Source organism: Schistocerca gregaria, chromosome 4, assembly GCF_023897955.1.
Source record: "Schistocerca gregaria isolate iqSchGreg1 chromosome 4, iqSchGreg1.2, whole genome shotgun sequence".
Taxonomy (NCBI): domain Eukaryota; kingdom Metazoa; phylum Arthropoda; class Insecta; order Orthoptera; family Acrididae; genus Schistocerca; species Schistocerca gregaria.
The window spans coordinates 35928146-35944258 of NC_064923.1; the positions used below are offsets into that span (position 1 = coordinate 35928146).

Sequence of the window (16113 nt, forward strand, 5' to 3'; positions counted from 1 at the left end):
CGGCTCCACTACACTCCATGTAAAAGAAACGTTTTCGCTAACAGAAATTAGTGTACGGTTTCAGGCATAACTATATTTTAGCAAAAGAAATGAAAATCTTAGATTTTCGTTATTAAGGATTATTTTGTACTCTGAGTACGACTTTATGACATATTAATCATAATTGTAATATGTACAGGATGGTAAAATATTGATACTGGGTGTTCACATCTGTGAAGAAATATCCCTGACTATTCTAAGGTTCTTTAATAGTAAGACCATGTCTAGGAGTCGATAAAATACGAACAAATTAAATACATTTGGGGCCAGAGATACCAATTAAGCTAAAAATACAGATGAAAATACCCAAAATTGAATGGGGTCCCTACAGGGCACCTAAATATCACTGCAAATACAATCAAAACAGTTGAATAACTTCAGAGTATAAAGCATTCTACAGTGACTGGTCAGTCCTTTCGTTAGATCAGGTACCTCGCGTTCCTGCATTCAGTTAAGCCCGACAATCGTCAATACTTTTGTCTACATGTCACGGTTGAATGCACGAAAAAACAGGAGAGACTGCTGTTCTGACAGTCAAGAGAATATCACTCGCTGGCAGAGCGCGAGCGTGAGTGTTTACCTTTCGTCGTCGGCGGCAGTGGCTGCTGTCGGGGCGAGCTGTGATCCTGAGAGTCTATTCTAAATCTCTCTCAACTGTTAAACACCAGTCTGGTACATTTCCTATGTCTTCAGTGAAGCCGAGGCTCCTGGTTGCTCCGTAGCCAAGTTCATTGGCACGGGAGCAACTACTTGGTTGGAACAGCACGTACGTCACTGCACTCAAGTCGCTCGCAAGCATTAACTGCCAGTGCCTGGTGCAATTCTGCATACTAGGAGACTTTGCAGTTTAACTATTTAAGACCTAAACCGAGCCTGTGAACAAGTGTTCACGTAATTACTCCCACAATCGTCTCGCGAATCGTCTTGCTCAAACTGCGAGAGAAGAGCAAATTTCTCTCTCTGAATTTCCCTATATCAAAGCTGGTGGCCACGCTTTTTCTTTCTGGCCAATCAGAGCATTCATACTTGTTATAACTCTACCCACTAGCCTTTCTGCAGCCTATAAAAGGCATTGTCTCTTTCGTAGGGCAAAGTTTAACTTCTGCTACATAATACTGAGTCAAACAGCTTTTATCCACGCTCGTTATGAGGCAGGTGGCTACAGAGAGTCACCAATACTTTGAGCTGGGTTCCTCTGTACGTTTATCTGCCATCTCCAGCTGTGTTCCTGCAGAAAGGCTTTCTGAAGTGTCGTCGTTAAAAGCAGGAACAAGGGTGGCTGTTGCCGGCGGCCTGCACAGTGGCAACGGCATCGCACTGTTACCGCTGGATCTCTCCCTGTGAAGTTTTCAGGGAGCAGGCATTGCTGCCATAAAATTGTTCCTTCCTCAGAACTGCGCCTCATAGCTCAGGTCTGGGAAATCACTTGCCTGCAATTCCTAGTGCGAGTGTTAGTGGTTTATAGTCCTGAGATGGCTCGTTTATTCGATTTTCATATCAATAAAATTCGTACATTTTTACGTAATTATGTCGAGTGAGATACCGATTTAGCCAGAATTGTTTCAGGAATTCAATGTAAGGTATGTTATTTGTCTGACACCTTATGTTATAAAATCTAAAATGATTGTGCTCGCATATCCCCTCTTCTTACACAGCTCAGTGCAGTAACTCCCTACATTTCAAGAGAGTCAAGTAGTGCAGTAGTGAGTCACTGATTCCATATTTGGGAAGATGGCTGTTAAAATATCAGTTCCACTACCTGTATTTATGTTTTCTATGATTTACCTATATCGCTTCAAGTGAATACCAGTATGTTTCCTTTGAAAGATTGTGATCAGTTTCCATTCCTGTTCTACCCTGATGCTTCCTCTACTGATCGCCCAATCGGCAGGACGCTGAATCCCGATCGTTCCTGCCCTATGCCCACTTCCACACACTTTATCCTAACTCAGGCAGACCACATGCGTGCTTTGACAAATTGCATGCCTACTTGTCCTGTGATTTGCCCCAATGTCCCCCTCACATTCCCATTTTACTTCCTCACAGGTAGATAGCCTCGCTTAATCAGACTCCTATCTGTACATACCATCTATGATCCTACTTTTCCCAATTACCACTACAAAAGCAGTCAGATTCCATTCTACATCTCCAAATCCCTCAATGCTCACCTGATAATTTCCCTTTTCCAAATCATTTTGCACCGCATCTCCATCCTATTCCAACCAACTTTTTATCTTAAGCTGCTTATACTGTGTCACCAAACATTATCTACAGCGAAATCACAGAGACATCAGCATCCTGTGCATCAACCCCACAACGTTTTCCTCAAAAATTACCAAGTCATGATCATCTGTGCCATTAATATCACCTTATGTTTTAATCATTAACTGTTTGCCTTTTTTAACTGATTTTTTAAGTATTGATTAATTGAAGAACAGTCACATTGTGCTGCCAGTTCGCCATTCCAACTAAGCCGCCCCCCTCCTCCCCCTACCACCCACGCCCACAAAATACATACAGGCCCCGGAGCTCCCTCTCGTCTCTGAGAGTAAAAGTGAGCTTTATAATACAAAATTAAACAAGGAAGAGCTATCAAATGAAGTGCAGATGTGAAACCTAATACTACTACTCCTTGGAAACGTCAAATCACGTAACATTAGCATCTGAGTGAATTCGAATCGTAGAGAGAATAGTCTGTGCGAATTAGGTTGTCATACTGAAAGTCGTACCAAGGCGTCTTGATGTGGCGGTAGTCTGTGCATCGAAACAGTGGATAGAAGAGAGTCATACTGAAGGCCTTCAGAGCAGCTGCTGTTCCTCCCTGATTATTGCCTCCCCACTCATAGTTTCCTCACTTGTTGGATGTGGTCACTGTCAAGGCAGGCGCACAGGTTTGGCGCTCTGATGCATGTACACTGCGTCCTTTCGACTAACTATTTGCAGCTTCCTGATTGTCAATAAATGAACGCTTTATTGCTACCCACCTAGTGCAACAACAACACATAGCACTGCATAGAACTCCTGGCTACGCACTCACTCTGCATGGATTCACTCTTAGGGGTTATTATAATTTAGTTAATTGTTTCATGGTTAAAATTTATTTTACATATATTTGTCAAATTAAAGATCGAAAACTGTCTTTTGTAACGAACAATAACACATCTCCTCTACCAAACAGAATTTGAGCTGTCCAATTTTGATAATCGGAGGGATGGAAGACACATTTTTATGGGAACCTAGTATTTTGTTTGCAAAGTGATTTTATCAAAATGGCAAAAGTATAATAAATCAGTACCAAAACAAATTTATTTTGAAAACTGTAAAATATTACATGCAAATTTTGAAAGCAAAATTTCAAGATTGCTTTGACATATCACATAGCAATGTTTTCTACATTTTATGTAGTTTGAGGAGCCAAATACTACCCGCAAAACACAAATTATGTTGATAAAATTGTCTATGATGCATAAGAAAAAATATTTAGTCACTTTAGGTAAGAGAAGGTAGTGAAACTTCCTGACAGATTAAAAGCGTGTGTTGGACCGAGAGTCGAACTCGGGGCCTTTGCATTTCACGGGCAAGTGCTCTACCAGTTTGGTGCATTTTACACTACATGTTGCTGCCTATGAAATTTAGCTAATATGTTGAATTTTTGTTTAGGCGTGGGAGGAGGTCTCTATCTGCCTCCGATCTCGAGAAAATGGATCCTATGTAGCGCGCTCACTTCCAGTCTCACGCCCGCGAGAATGAAATACTCACAACATCTGTCATATATCCTAAACCGCTCGAGACATCGAATCACAGATTTCAGATGGCCCCACAAAACGAAATCCAGTGGATTTAGGTCTGGCGATTGTTGCTGGCCACGCTACAGGGCCTCCGTTACCGATCCATTGTCCAGGTGACGTCGCACTGTGCCTCTGAAGTGACCGGGGGTACCATCATGCATGTACCACAGGTTCATACAAGAGGCTAAACTAACGTCTTCGAACAATTCCGGTAACGTAGCATCCAGGAAACGCAGATACCGCTCCCCTGCAAGCCTTTGTGGCACCACATGTGGCCCTATGAGATGGTGACCAATAATAGCGCACCAGATATTGACACCGCATCGTTGTTGGTACCCTCTTACAGTTGCTGTGGGGGTTTTCTTCCGCCCACCCGTGCCAATTATGGGAACTCACTAAACCCTCCGTAGTGAAATACGCTTCGTCAGTGAACAGTATCGTTCGTGATAAATGCTGGTCGTCGATCTGACGTCGTAGGATAAAGTGGCAGAAGTCCAGCTTCCTCTGGTAGTCTTCCGGCAATAATGCCAGTACCTTCTGCAAGGGAAAGGGATGGTAATGGTTTCTATGGAGTACTCGCACAACAGTAGATTGTGACATTCCGACCGCAGTGGCGAGAGACCTGTTCGGTCCTCCACAACAGTTTGTAACAATTTTTCTTCGTCATCCGCACTGTACGTCGACGGTCGGCCACAAACACTGAATTCTGGAGGTGCTACACGTGTACCACACTCCCTCGAGCGCCTGTCCATAGAGTAAAATGTTTTTGCGGATGGAAGGCACCGGCTAGGAAACGTCTCGTGATATAGTTGCCTTGCAACGTCAGCTCTTCCATCTGCAAGCCCGTAGTTGAAGTGGATGTCGGCGTATTCCTCATTTGTGAAACTTGACATGGTACTATAGTGACACTGCGACGCTGTCGACACGCCGAGTATCGCGCAGATGTGTTGTAAACACGTCATGCTCGCCGCAGTTTCACTTCCGCCGTTGACCACTCTTTCCGTCCACAGCACACACATTCCCAAACATGGGACTGTACACTCCGTTACCGCCGAAACGTGTGATTCACAAGTTCTGATACAATGCCACATACATTACGGCTGGATTTGTTCTTTCTCGCATCTTTCAAACGCTGACAGATACACATCAGCTCAATGGTGCGTCATGAGTTGTATCTATGGGTGAATGACATGTCGTGATCGTGAGACTAGTCGGTATCTCGTTCTATGGTTAACAGGTGGTTTTGTTTTACGTACACAGTACACCGAGGAGAATGAAATTAACAACGGTGCGTCACGTGTTACGCATAGGAGCATGTGGTCCTCGACATATTTTTCCTCATTTATGACTCACTCTGTATGTATATATGAAGGGCTTATTTCAATAGTGGTACAAGTCCATTTTTGTTCATTCTGAGATACAGAGTCCTAAAGTTAAAAGAGCACTGAAAAATCTGCAGTTGAGATACCAGAAATATTCAAGTATATACACTTGAATATTTCTGTATCTCAGAATGAAAAAAATGGACGTGTACTATTGAAATAAGTCCTTCATATATGGTCAAATAAAGTTCTCTTGATCCTGTCGAAACCCTTGCCTTCCTTGGCTCTGGGAAGACGAGGGTGCGACACGGAGGCCAGGCCTCGGAAGACCACCCCTGCCATCTTTTCCCCCGACCCCTCTCTCAGGCACTAATAATAATAAATAAAAAGTTGGTAGAACTTTTGCCCGTGAAAGGCAAAGGTCCCGATTTCGAGCTTCAGTCCGGCAGGAAGTTTCATATCAGCGCACACTCCGCTGCAGAGTGAAAATCTCCTTCTACAGAAGATGGTGATTTCATTTTATTTTCGTAAAAAAGACGCACTTTGACAGCTAGGAAACACGTAGCACCAATTAACTGCTCGCATCCATGCCAATGTCCGCAGTATTTTTCTCCAATTTCCGAAAAATTCTCGCTAGATGGTAGCACTGACAGATAGGAGATACCGACGTTCCAACACTCAGTGGGACGTCTGTGTCTCCGGACCACAAAAGGGTTAACTAGTAGAGACGTCACACTCTTCGAATGAATTTGTGTCTAACAGTGACGGCAGCCCTAAACAAGTGCTAATATTGTTAAATTACCAAAGAAAAATTCTGTACCATTTGAAGAGGAATCTTAGGATAAGAAACATTTCAGAGTGAGTCTATTCTGAAAGCAGTACTTAATGTTGCTGAAAGGTCGCAATCTTACTTATTTAATTTAGAAACCACAATTTCATCCTCCACTCAATTATATATACTGCAAGATACAGGGGTTGGACAAAAGTATGGAAAGACTGCGAGAAATACATGCTCGAACATAAATGCAGCTTCTGGCAAAGTGTGCAGGCCGCGCTGTTCTGTTTGACCATGAGCGGAATGTGTGCAGTGTCCTCAACACGTTGTAACCATCACAACAGCGTTCCGTGTAGTTGAGAGTGCATTATGTTGGAGGTAAGTAATTCGCACGTGGGCATACTGTTGATAGTAGTACGGTAGATGCATCAGCAACCAAGGTAGCTGAAGTGATTGACATTTCGAGAGGCACTGTATCGAAGATTTATGCCACATACAAGAAAGGGGAAACGTCATCCGTTAAGTGACAACGCGGACAAAATGGGTGTAGTGTGGTCGTGACAGACGGTCATCGAGAAGGACTGAGACGAAAAGCAAGACGACGACAACTGCGAAAGTCACTGCAGAACTGAGCGTCCCGCTCGCGAAACTTGTCAGCAGCCAAACAGCACAAAGGGAGCTCTATAAGCAGGAAACTGCGCTGCGCTCTGGAATTCGAAAAGCTCTAATTAGTGATGCAAACGTCCGGAACAGGAAATCGCGGTGCCGAAGCCACGAAGCCTGGGCTGTGGAGCAATGGAAGAAAGTCCTCTGGTCGGATGAGTATCGTTTCGCAATGTTTCCAACGTCTTCACGAGTTACCGTGAAACACGGCGGGCGTTCGGTGATCCTTTGGGCAGTCATGTCTTTGTGTTCCTCGGGGACACGGTTGCTCTGCAAGGTCGCAGTACTGCCAACTACTATGTGACCATTTCTTGATCTGATCCATCCCACGACACTCCTTTGGTTCCCAAATGGTGACTCTGTGTTGCAAGACGTCAGGGTCTTTGCTCACACAGCTCGCACCGCCCGACACTGCTTTTGTGATCACAAAGGTGAATAGCCGCATTTCCCCCGGCTACCACCGTCACCATATTTAAATATTATTGAGACTTTGCGGTCTGCTTTGGAGAGAAGTGTGTGTGATCACTATCCACCTCCATCATCGGTTGTTTCGCGTGAAGAAGGATGTAAGATTCCCTTGAAAACCATAATACAGTTATCCACTCTCAAACGTCTGCAAGCTGTTTTGAATGCCAACCGCTTTCCTATACCGTGTTAGGCAAGGTGATGAGTTGCGCCTTCGGTGTTTCCATGTGTTTGTCCCTCTCCTGTGTGTGCATATAGTAGAAGTAGCTTGCGGTTGCAAAGCTCCGTCAGATATCAGTCTCTTAGAGTTCTGTATATGTACCTTGGCTGTAATCTCAGTCAAATATATCAAATTGTGTATCTCTACACTAAATGACGATATTTGAACCGCTTGCGGTAGCCACGCGATCTAGGGCAGCTTACCACGGTTCGCGCGTATGGTCCTTAGCGTAAGCTAATTTAAGAGGGATAAGACGTCTAACGGGCCAACTTGGAGCAGGAGAGGCACCAAAGAATATTTTAATTTCCACTGTCTATACTTTTGCAAATAAATTGATAAAACTCTACCAACATGACCAGAAAGGATTCAGCATTCACACTCATAGCAGCAAAATTTCAAAAACACAACAAAATAATTTTTTTACGTGTGGAATTTCATCAGTTTTTCACTTACTATTGGCTGTACTAAGTTCACTGAAGAATATCTCTTACTTATGAAGAAAAGTGCACCTATAGCAATCTATAGGTGCACTTTTCTTCATAACCATACTTACAGGTTTATGAAACTCTATAATCTATTTAATGTATGAAAAATTGAATGACATGTTACATTTTAAATTTTATTTTTAGAAAAAAACTCAAATTTTACAGTTAATTATCTCAGTTTTTACCATAGTTTTTAATAGATTTGGAAAATTCTAGAGTTTTATACAGCTGTAAGTATGATTTGTATGCTGTGCAAATTTCATCGAAGAATCTCTCTTACGTATGAAGAAAAGAGTACCTATAGCAACAAATGCAGCCAAAAATAAGCGAAAAATGATGAAATTTCATACATAAAAAAGTTTATTTTGGGTTTTAACTGCAAACATGGCTAATACAAGGACGTGCAAATCAAAAAGATTTTAGTTGTTTTAGTACGTTTATGAACTTCCACTGCTGTGAGTGTGAATCCTGAATCCTTTCCTGATTATGCTGACAAAATTTTATGAATTTATTTACAAAAGTATAGACAGTTGAAATTAAAATGTCTTGTAATGCCTCTCCTGCTCCAAGTCCTACTCTTCTTAAGTTAGATGAAGTAGTGTGTAAACGTAGGGGCCCGTGACGTCAGTAGTTTGGTCCCATAGGAACCACCACCACGACCATGATACTTCACATACTTCAGTATATCTTGCAACTCTTGGTAAATAATTCCTCGTAAATGTTCCACTATGTACACGATATTCAAAAATTATTACGTTCATAACCCTGTATGCCAACCATTCCGTATGACCAGCATAGAGGTTTATGAATGCAATAATTTTTGACCATACTGTATGACCAGCACTGAAAGACTTAAGTCGAAACAAGGCCCTGGGAGTAGACAACGTCCCATTAGAACTAATAACAGCTTTGGGAGAGCCAGGCCTAACAAAACTCTACCATCTAGTGAGCAAGATGTATGACACACGCGAAATTCCCTCAGACTTCAAGAACAATATAATAATTCCAATCCTAAAGAAAGCAGGTGTTGACAGATGTGAAAATTACCGAAGTATCTGTTTATTAAGTCACAGCTGCAAAATACTAACACAAATTCTTTACAGACGAATGGAAAAACTGGTAGAAGCCGACCTCAGGGAAGATCAGTTTGGATTGCATAGAAATGTTGGAACACGTGAGGCAATACTGACACTATATCTTACAAAATAGATTAAGGAAAGGCAAAACTACGTTTATAGCATTTGTAGACTTAGAGAAAGACTTTGACAATGTTGACTGGAATACTCTCTTTCAAATTCTGAAGGTGGCAGGGGTAAAATACAGGGAGCGAAAGGCTATTTACAATTTGTACAGAAACCAGATGGCAGTTATAAGAGTCGAGGGACATGAAAGGGAAGCAGTGGTTCGGAAGGGAGTGAGACAGGGTTGTAGCCTGTCCCCGATGTTATTCAACCTGTATATTGAGCAAGCAGTAAAGGGAACAAAAGAAAAATTCGGGTAGGTATAAAAATCCATGGAGAAGAAATAAGAACTTTGAGATTCCCCGATGACGTTGTAATACTGTCAGAGACAGCAAAGGACTTGGATGAGCAGCTGGACCGAATGGATAATGGAATGTAGTCGAATTAAATCGGGTGATGCTGAGGGAATTAGATTAGGAAATGAGACACTTAAAGTAGTAAATGGTGTTTTGCTATTCGGGGAGCAAAATAACTGATGATGGTCGAAGTAGAGAGGATATAAAATGTAGACTGGCAATGGCAAGGAAAGCGTTTCTGGAAAAGAGAAATTTGTTAACATTGAGTATATATTTAAGTGTCAGGACGTCGTCTGTGAAAGTATTTGTATTGGGTGTAGACATGTATGGAAGTGAAATGTGGACGATAAATAGTTTGGACAAGAAGAGAATAGAAGCTTTCGAAATGTGGTGCTACAGAAGAATACTGAAGATTAGTTTGGTAGATCACATAACTAATGAGGAGGTAATGAATAGAATTGGAGAGAAGAGAAATTTGTGGCACAACTTGACTAGAGGAAGGGGTCGGTTGGTAGGGCATATTCTGAAGCATCAAGGGATCACCAATTTAGTATTTCAGGGCAGTGTGGAGGGTAAAAATTGTAGAGGGAGACCAAGAGATGAATACACTAAACAAATTCAGAAGGATGTAGGTTGCAGTAGGTACTGGGGGATGAAGAAGCTTGCACAGGATAGAGTAGCATGGAGAGCTGCATCAAACCAGTCTCTGAACTGAAGACCACAACAACAACCGTATGACCCACTTCACAGACTGTCGTCTTCAGATGCCACCATGGGTCTAACTCGAAAACGCATTCTGTCCTTTTGCACAACGACAGCACCAAGGCTCTTGCTGGGTGAGCGGTAGCCTGTAGAGAACTGCAAGCAAATATGAAGAGTCCAATAATGCGCTTAGCCTTAAAACAGTGGCCAGCACGAGGTCCCCCCACCGCAGCCGCCCCTCGCTCAGTGTCTCGCCTGTGCTGTGGGATCGCGCGTGTGTGGTGGAGTCGAGTCGTGCTGAGGGTGGAGCTGCTCGGCAGGTGCGCCGGTCGCGCAGCCTGGCGGCGCTCCGGCTGGAGGGGGCGGCGCGGCTGGGAGAGGTGCTGCCGGCGCTGCTGGGGCTCGCGGACAGCGCCTCGCTGCAGCTGCTCGACCTGGGCTCGCAGCGGCTGTGCCTCGACGACGGCGCCGCGCAGCTCGTGTGCCAGGCGCTCGCCCGCAACTCCACGCTGCGCCTGCTCAGCCTCGACGGCTGGACCTTCCGCATCGAGGTACGTACCGGTCGCCAGCTGCTCGCGCCTCTTTCTGCCTGCAAGGGACGGCACGCTGCTAAGAAAATGTTTGCTGTGGCAAGTACATGCACACCTCTTGTTCGACTTCCTACAGTTTGCTTACGAGGTGACACGTTTAGCCACCATTTTTTGATTCAGCAGCTGCCCAGGAGTAGTTACCGGTGAGTCTAGTGGATCACACGGCCGTCGTCCGAAAAACTTTTCGGTTCCTGACGTTTTGTCCAAAATTGCACAAGACATTTCTGGGCTCTGAGTCTCGCCGACTGACGAGACAGACGTCAAGGAGCGACGCAGACACTGCGTAAAATGGGCATCGTCGAGTGAAACTGATCGACAATTCTGAGAGACAGATACGTAATGCATTCAGGCCCAGGCGAGTTCAATCTATGGAGTACGAAGACACCTACCAATTTGGCCTTTTTGCCGTATTTTGGTGCCATTTCGTCAAGAATCGGAAGAGTCCTCGGAAGATTTGACATGAAGTGTGTTTTTCGACCATCTGCAAAACTGAGAAACCTGTTCAGTTCGGCTAAGAACGATCTCGGCCTGAGGAAATGTGGTGAGTACAAGATTCCTTGTCAGTTTGGAGCAGTATATATAGGCCATACATTTCGCAAAGTACAAGAACGCTGCCATGAACATCAGCATTGTACACGCCTTCGTCGACCAGAAAAGTCGACAACTGCGGAACACACTCTCTGAATACAGAGCATTCCATCATTTTTGAAAATACGCAAGTTTTATCGCCTACATCATCTTCCCTGGACAGCGTCATTAAGGAAGTAATACATACCCCTACAGCCGATAATCTCATCACGAGGTATGCAGGATCTCAACTGAGCACAGCCTGGAACCCTGCATTGGCTGCTATTAAATCACGACGTAAAAACCAAGATTTTTAGATAACAGGCCCCTCATAACATTGGTCTACTACGGTTTTTTAATGAGTCTGGCCACACTGTTAGTAAATACAGAGTACAGCTGTAATATTACTGGGCTTTCTGTCGTATGAAAGCTGTGAGTACTCTTGGAAAGGCATTCACCTAACTGTGCATTAAATGATCAACTTATGAGACGAGCCCCATTCTTTGAAAGACATTTGTTTTATATAACTTACGTAACTGTAAAGATGCACATCTAACGCGAACGCTAATACATCGACTGTGCAGTCAAAGAAAAATTTTAACAGAAGCTGAACTGAGCGTTCCGCTTCCATCTAAATAAAAAATATGACGGTAAAAACCTTTGTAGATCTTCAGATTTTATCGTACTTTTTCCTGTAATGTGAAAGCGCAAAGAAGGTCGTCTTTAAGCTATTAAAGTGAGCGGTCTTGCCAGCGTGCAGACAACAGTTATTAATCAGTAAAATTCAAGTAATTTATGTTCGATACTGTAAATCGGCGAGCTATTGTTATGAAGGTCTTGTACGGTGTAAGAATTGTCTCGAAGGGAGGACAAAAGTAATGACTGTAATTTGTGACAAAATCGAGAACCAAGAAGCTGGCACAGGACAGGCCGAAATCTGAATGCACCAAACAGTCAAAAAATTACTTATGTTTATAAATAAGCCCTAATTTCTTGTGAGAATTATTTGAACATTTTAGTGTTTACCAGATTTATTATTCTATTCTTTCCCTTAATTTTTTTTTAGCTCCATGTCATATTATTTTTGTAAATATCAAACAGCCTTTACAACAGCAGACAATACTGCAGCTTCTGGTCGTAGAAAGAAGGCCGCTCCTTGTTTTCTATACAACTCAAAGGCGCCCCATTTATTAATGATTTCATATGCAAGTGTAATTTTTTTTATTTTTCATTGTTAAAGGTCCCTTAGGTAATTATAAAGTTCATACTGATTACGTAAAGGAATTCGGATTTTCCTTTTCCAAATAATAGAAGCCCTTGCGTAATCAAAAACTAGCCTCCTTCTGACAACGATCAGGAGCCGACCAGAAGACGGACGTCTTCGACCGCTTTCGTGTTTCCTGTGGCAAAGCTGTGCCAAACTGGGAACACGACATTCTTGTGTGAAACACAATACATATATAATTATCAGATTACAATTGAAAAAAAATTGAAATATATTTAATTGAATTTATTTTTTCTTTAATCATACTAGGCAGCGCACGCGCAGGAGAGCCGCTCTTCGATTTTCGGCAGAGGGCGTTATAGTATGGCACGCAAATCATTGCGCATGCCTGATTTCGGCTCCTGCGCATTCTTCGTGCGCGTGCTCTAGAAATGGAGCGTTGACGTGCCAACTCTACCCACTAGCAAGGATGAACCACCTGAAGATGTCAGACAGTTTTTCCGAGGAAATATTGTGGAATTTGCACAATGTGATCTGGCGGCAAATCCGTGAAGACTACCAACTTATCCGCCAGGATAGCTTTAAGAATCACAGAAATAAAACTTAACTATTGATTGATGTCCGTCAAGGATGAAATCTTGTCTATCGATTCTGCAGAAATACTGTCCAATATATTACCAAGTTTCATAGCTCTTCTCTTAAAACCATTTATTTCTGTGCCTGAATAGCCAGTTGTCTTTAAAGCTTGCTTCAGACATTTTAATTCAGCATCCGGTTGCTCTGGTGTGCAAAGTTGTAAGGTGGCTAATGATACGTCCTGCTTAACCCGCAGGACAGGACAGGTAATTTAAATTGTGGAAATGGGCCAAATAAGCGGCTGTCAGTTACACACGAACATACAACTTTATTTAGTTGATAAAACATTACAAGAACCAAGAAATTTTTTTAAAAGAAAAAACAACTTTCATCTCTGGAACTTGATCACCAGCTGAATGCGCCGTACAATCTGATGCCTTAAGGCAAGACCACTTTAATTTAAAAACGGCTGAAGGCCGATAACCTAAAACGCAAGCATAATCGGAAATTAAAAACAAGCCTTATCTTACAACAGTTCTTTATTTAGGCTGAAAAAAATGGCTCTGAGCACTATGGGAATTAACAGCTGTGGTCATCACTCTCCTAGAACTTAGAACTACTTAAACCTAACTAACCTAAGGACATCACATACATCCATGCCCGAGGCAGGATTCGAACCTGCGACCATAGTAGTCGCACGGCTCTGGACTGCGCGCCTACAACCGCGAGACCACCGCGGCCGGCATTTAGGCTGAAGGCCCAAAGAATCTGAGATATTCAGAGCAAACAACTTGAGTTCAAAATCGCCTGGAAGCAGAACACTTAACGCGAAACAACATTAAATTAAAAAAAAAACAATGGCCTTACGTAAAACAGTTTTTAATTAGGCAAAACTCAACCAAAACCTAAATTTAAAAGGCAAAGCCTTATCTTAAAACAGTTCTTAGTTAGGCTGAAGGCGCAAAGAATCAGACACTTTAAGAGCAAACAAGTTAAATTCAAAATCGGCTGAAGGCCTAACACTTAAAACTCCATAACATTAATTTTTTTAAATACCAAAGGTCTGACGTGCAACATTTCTTTAAATCAGGCTGTAGGCCTTAAGAACAAAACAACTGAAACTCAAAATCAGGTGGGTGCCCAACACTTAAAATTCAACAACATTAAAATATTTAAAATGTCTAAGGCCATACGTGAAACAGTTCTTTAAATTAGGCTGAAGGCGTAAAGAATCGTACGCCTTAAGGGCAAAATTACCTTAATTTTTAAAAAATAACGGCTAGAAGCCATACAAGTACAAACAACAAAAACAAATAAAAAAGGGCAGTACTCGCAAGGGCGCTCAGATGTTCTAGGGTCGGCCTGGAATGTCAACATTAACGCCCGCTTAGGTGGGACAGCCAGTCTGGCCAACCATTCTCAATCCGACGGCAACTCAACCGACAGGCAGTCAACAGACCAATGATCAAGATTAGTTCCGTTCTACACTTGCACAAAAACTCAAACGATGCTAACAGCAGAGACAGTGGAACAAAGACAAGAACGGATCACAGACAAGCCATACGCAGTGGACGACCTAAATACACGCCGTCTAATCAGACTACCGACCAAACGGCCAAGTAAGGTCGTTGCCACTGAAACGTGTGTGTCGGCAATCGTCGGGCAAGTGATGGCTATCCTGTCCTTGCTCGCTACTGCACGCCCACCGACCAGTCCAGGGCCAGTACGCCGACAACGTTTAAATTAACCTGTCAGTCAGAACCCCACAAACTGCACACAGTGTCACCAACACTTGGACGACGAACTGGACGATGCCAACGGCAGTGCTGTGCAGTAACGAGGACGAACCACGAGTTGAGACACACAGCCAACCATAAGCGATCGCGGGCCAAATACACGTCGTCCGACAAGACGACCGATCGAGGATCAACCAAAGTCTTCCCCACTCAAATCATGTGTGTCGCAATCGTCGACGAGTGATGGCTAACCGCGCCTCCCTGGCGCTGCATGTCCCACTGGTGCTACGACGCGACTGTGCCAACCGACCAACTGCCACACATCAGCGCGGAGACAGCAGTAAAATAACTGGGCAGTCGACATGACAGGCTACACACGATTTCATAAACACTCGGACGAAGAACGCGACCAATGCTAAAAGCAGTGACTGTGCAATCACAAGGACGAACGACGAGTTGAGACACAAACCGCCAACCCATAAGCGATCGGCGAGCAAATAGACGTCGTCCGGTGAGACGACCAACCGACGATCAAACAAGACCGTCCTCACTCGAGCCGTGTATGGCGGCAATGGTCGGGCGAGTCTTGGCTACCCGAACTTCACTGCCCCTTCAACCCGACTGAACTTCTGCGGCGTCCCAACTCTCCGTCTACCAGGTCCGAACTCCACTGCTGGCGCGTTCCAACTCACTGCACGACACACAACGACCAGGAAGTAATAGCAGTCCAGCAAAGATGGTATGGCCGGGCTTATATCGGTAAGCGCTGCTGCTGCCGCTCACTGGAGGGTAAAGCATGAACTCAGTGATACCAGTAACAGAAACTAACATAACGAGGTTGCAGAACGGTAAAAACACAGGATGTTAATAAGAGATGGCACGAACACGAGCCACGCATGGCTCAGCTATTTTGTATGATGTTATTGGATGTGTTAATATTTGTAAAAAAAGACTGATATTTGAACAATTGTGGACAGGTACAGAGCACCTGTGGCTGCGATGCCAGCACTGTGGAGTCGTAGAATCTTGCACTGTCAGTAGTACATGGCAGCAGTTTGCTGCAAAGGGGGGGGGGGGGGGGGGCGGTGCTTGAGTTTACAGTCTAATGCATGGACTCACATTTGGAACTATGTGAGTTGCAGGTTTATTACAAGGAGGAATGATGGCTCACATCAATGGTTGGGTAGCATACGGCCATAAAAAAGATTTCGAAATGATGTACAAGGTATTATTTGATGAAGTAAAAAGTTTATTTTTATTTTATGGACTTGTATTGTTGGTCTACTTCAACCTTCTTACAGTTGAGTTTTAATAATTATTCTGTTGATTGATGTTCTCTTGCTGCACCATGGAAGTTATTAGATTAAATGAACCTTCATATTATAGTCTGGAATTGTTTTCTTTGAGTTTCGAGTCCTCCCTT

The 16113-nt window shown here is 43.4% G+C and overlaps 1 protein-coding gene across 1 annotated transcript in view; it reads left to right on the forward strand.

Moving 5' to 3' along the window:
• Window positions 1-16113, forward strand: part of LOC126266735 (uncharacterized) — a 292392-nt gene that overhangs the window by 244809 nt on the left and 31470 nt on the right. The window contains exon 12 of the mRNA XM_049971221.1: window positions 10317-10547. Within this exon, the coding sequence (XP_049827178.1) occupies window positions 10317-10547 (231 nt within the window). The remainder of the gene's footprint in view (window positions 1-10316; window positions 10548-16113) is intronic.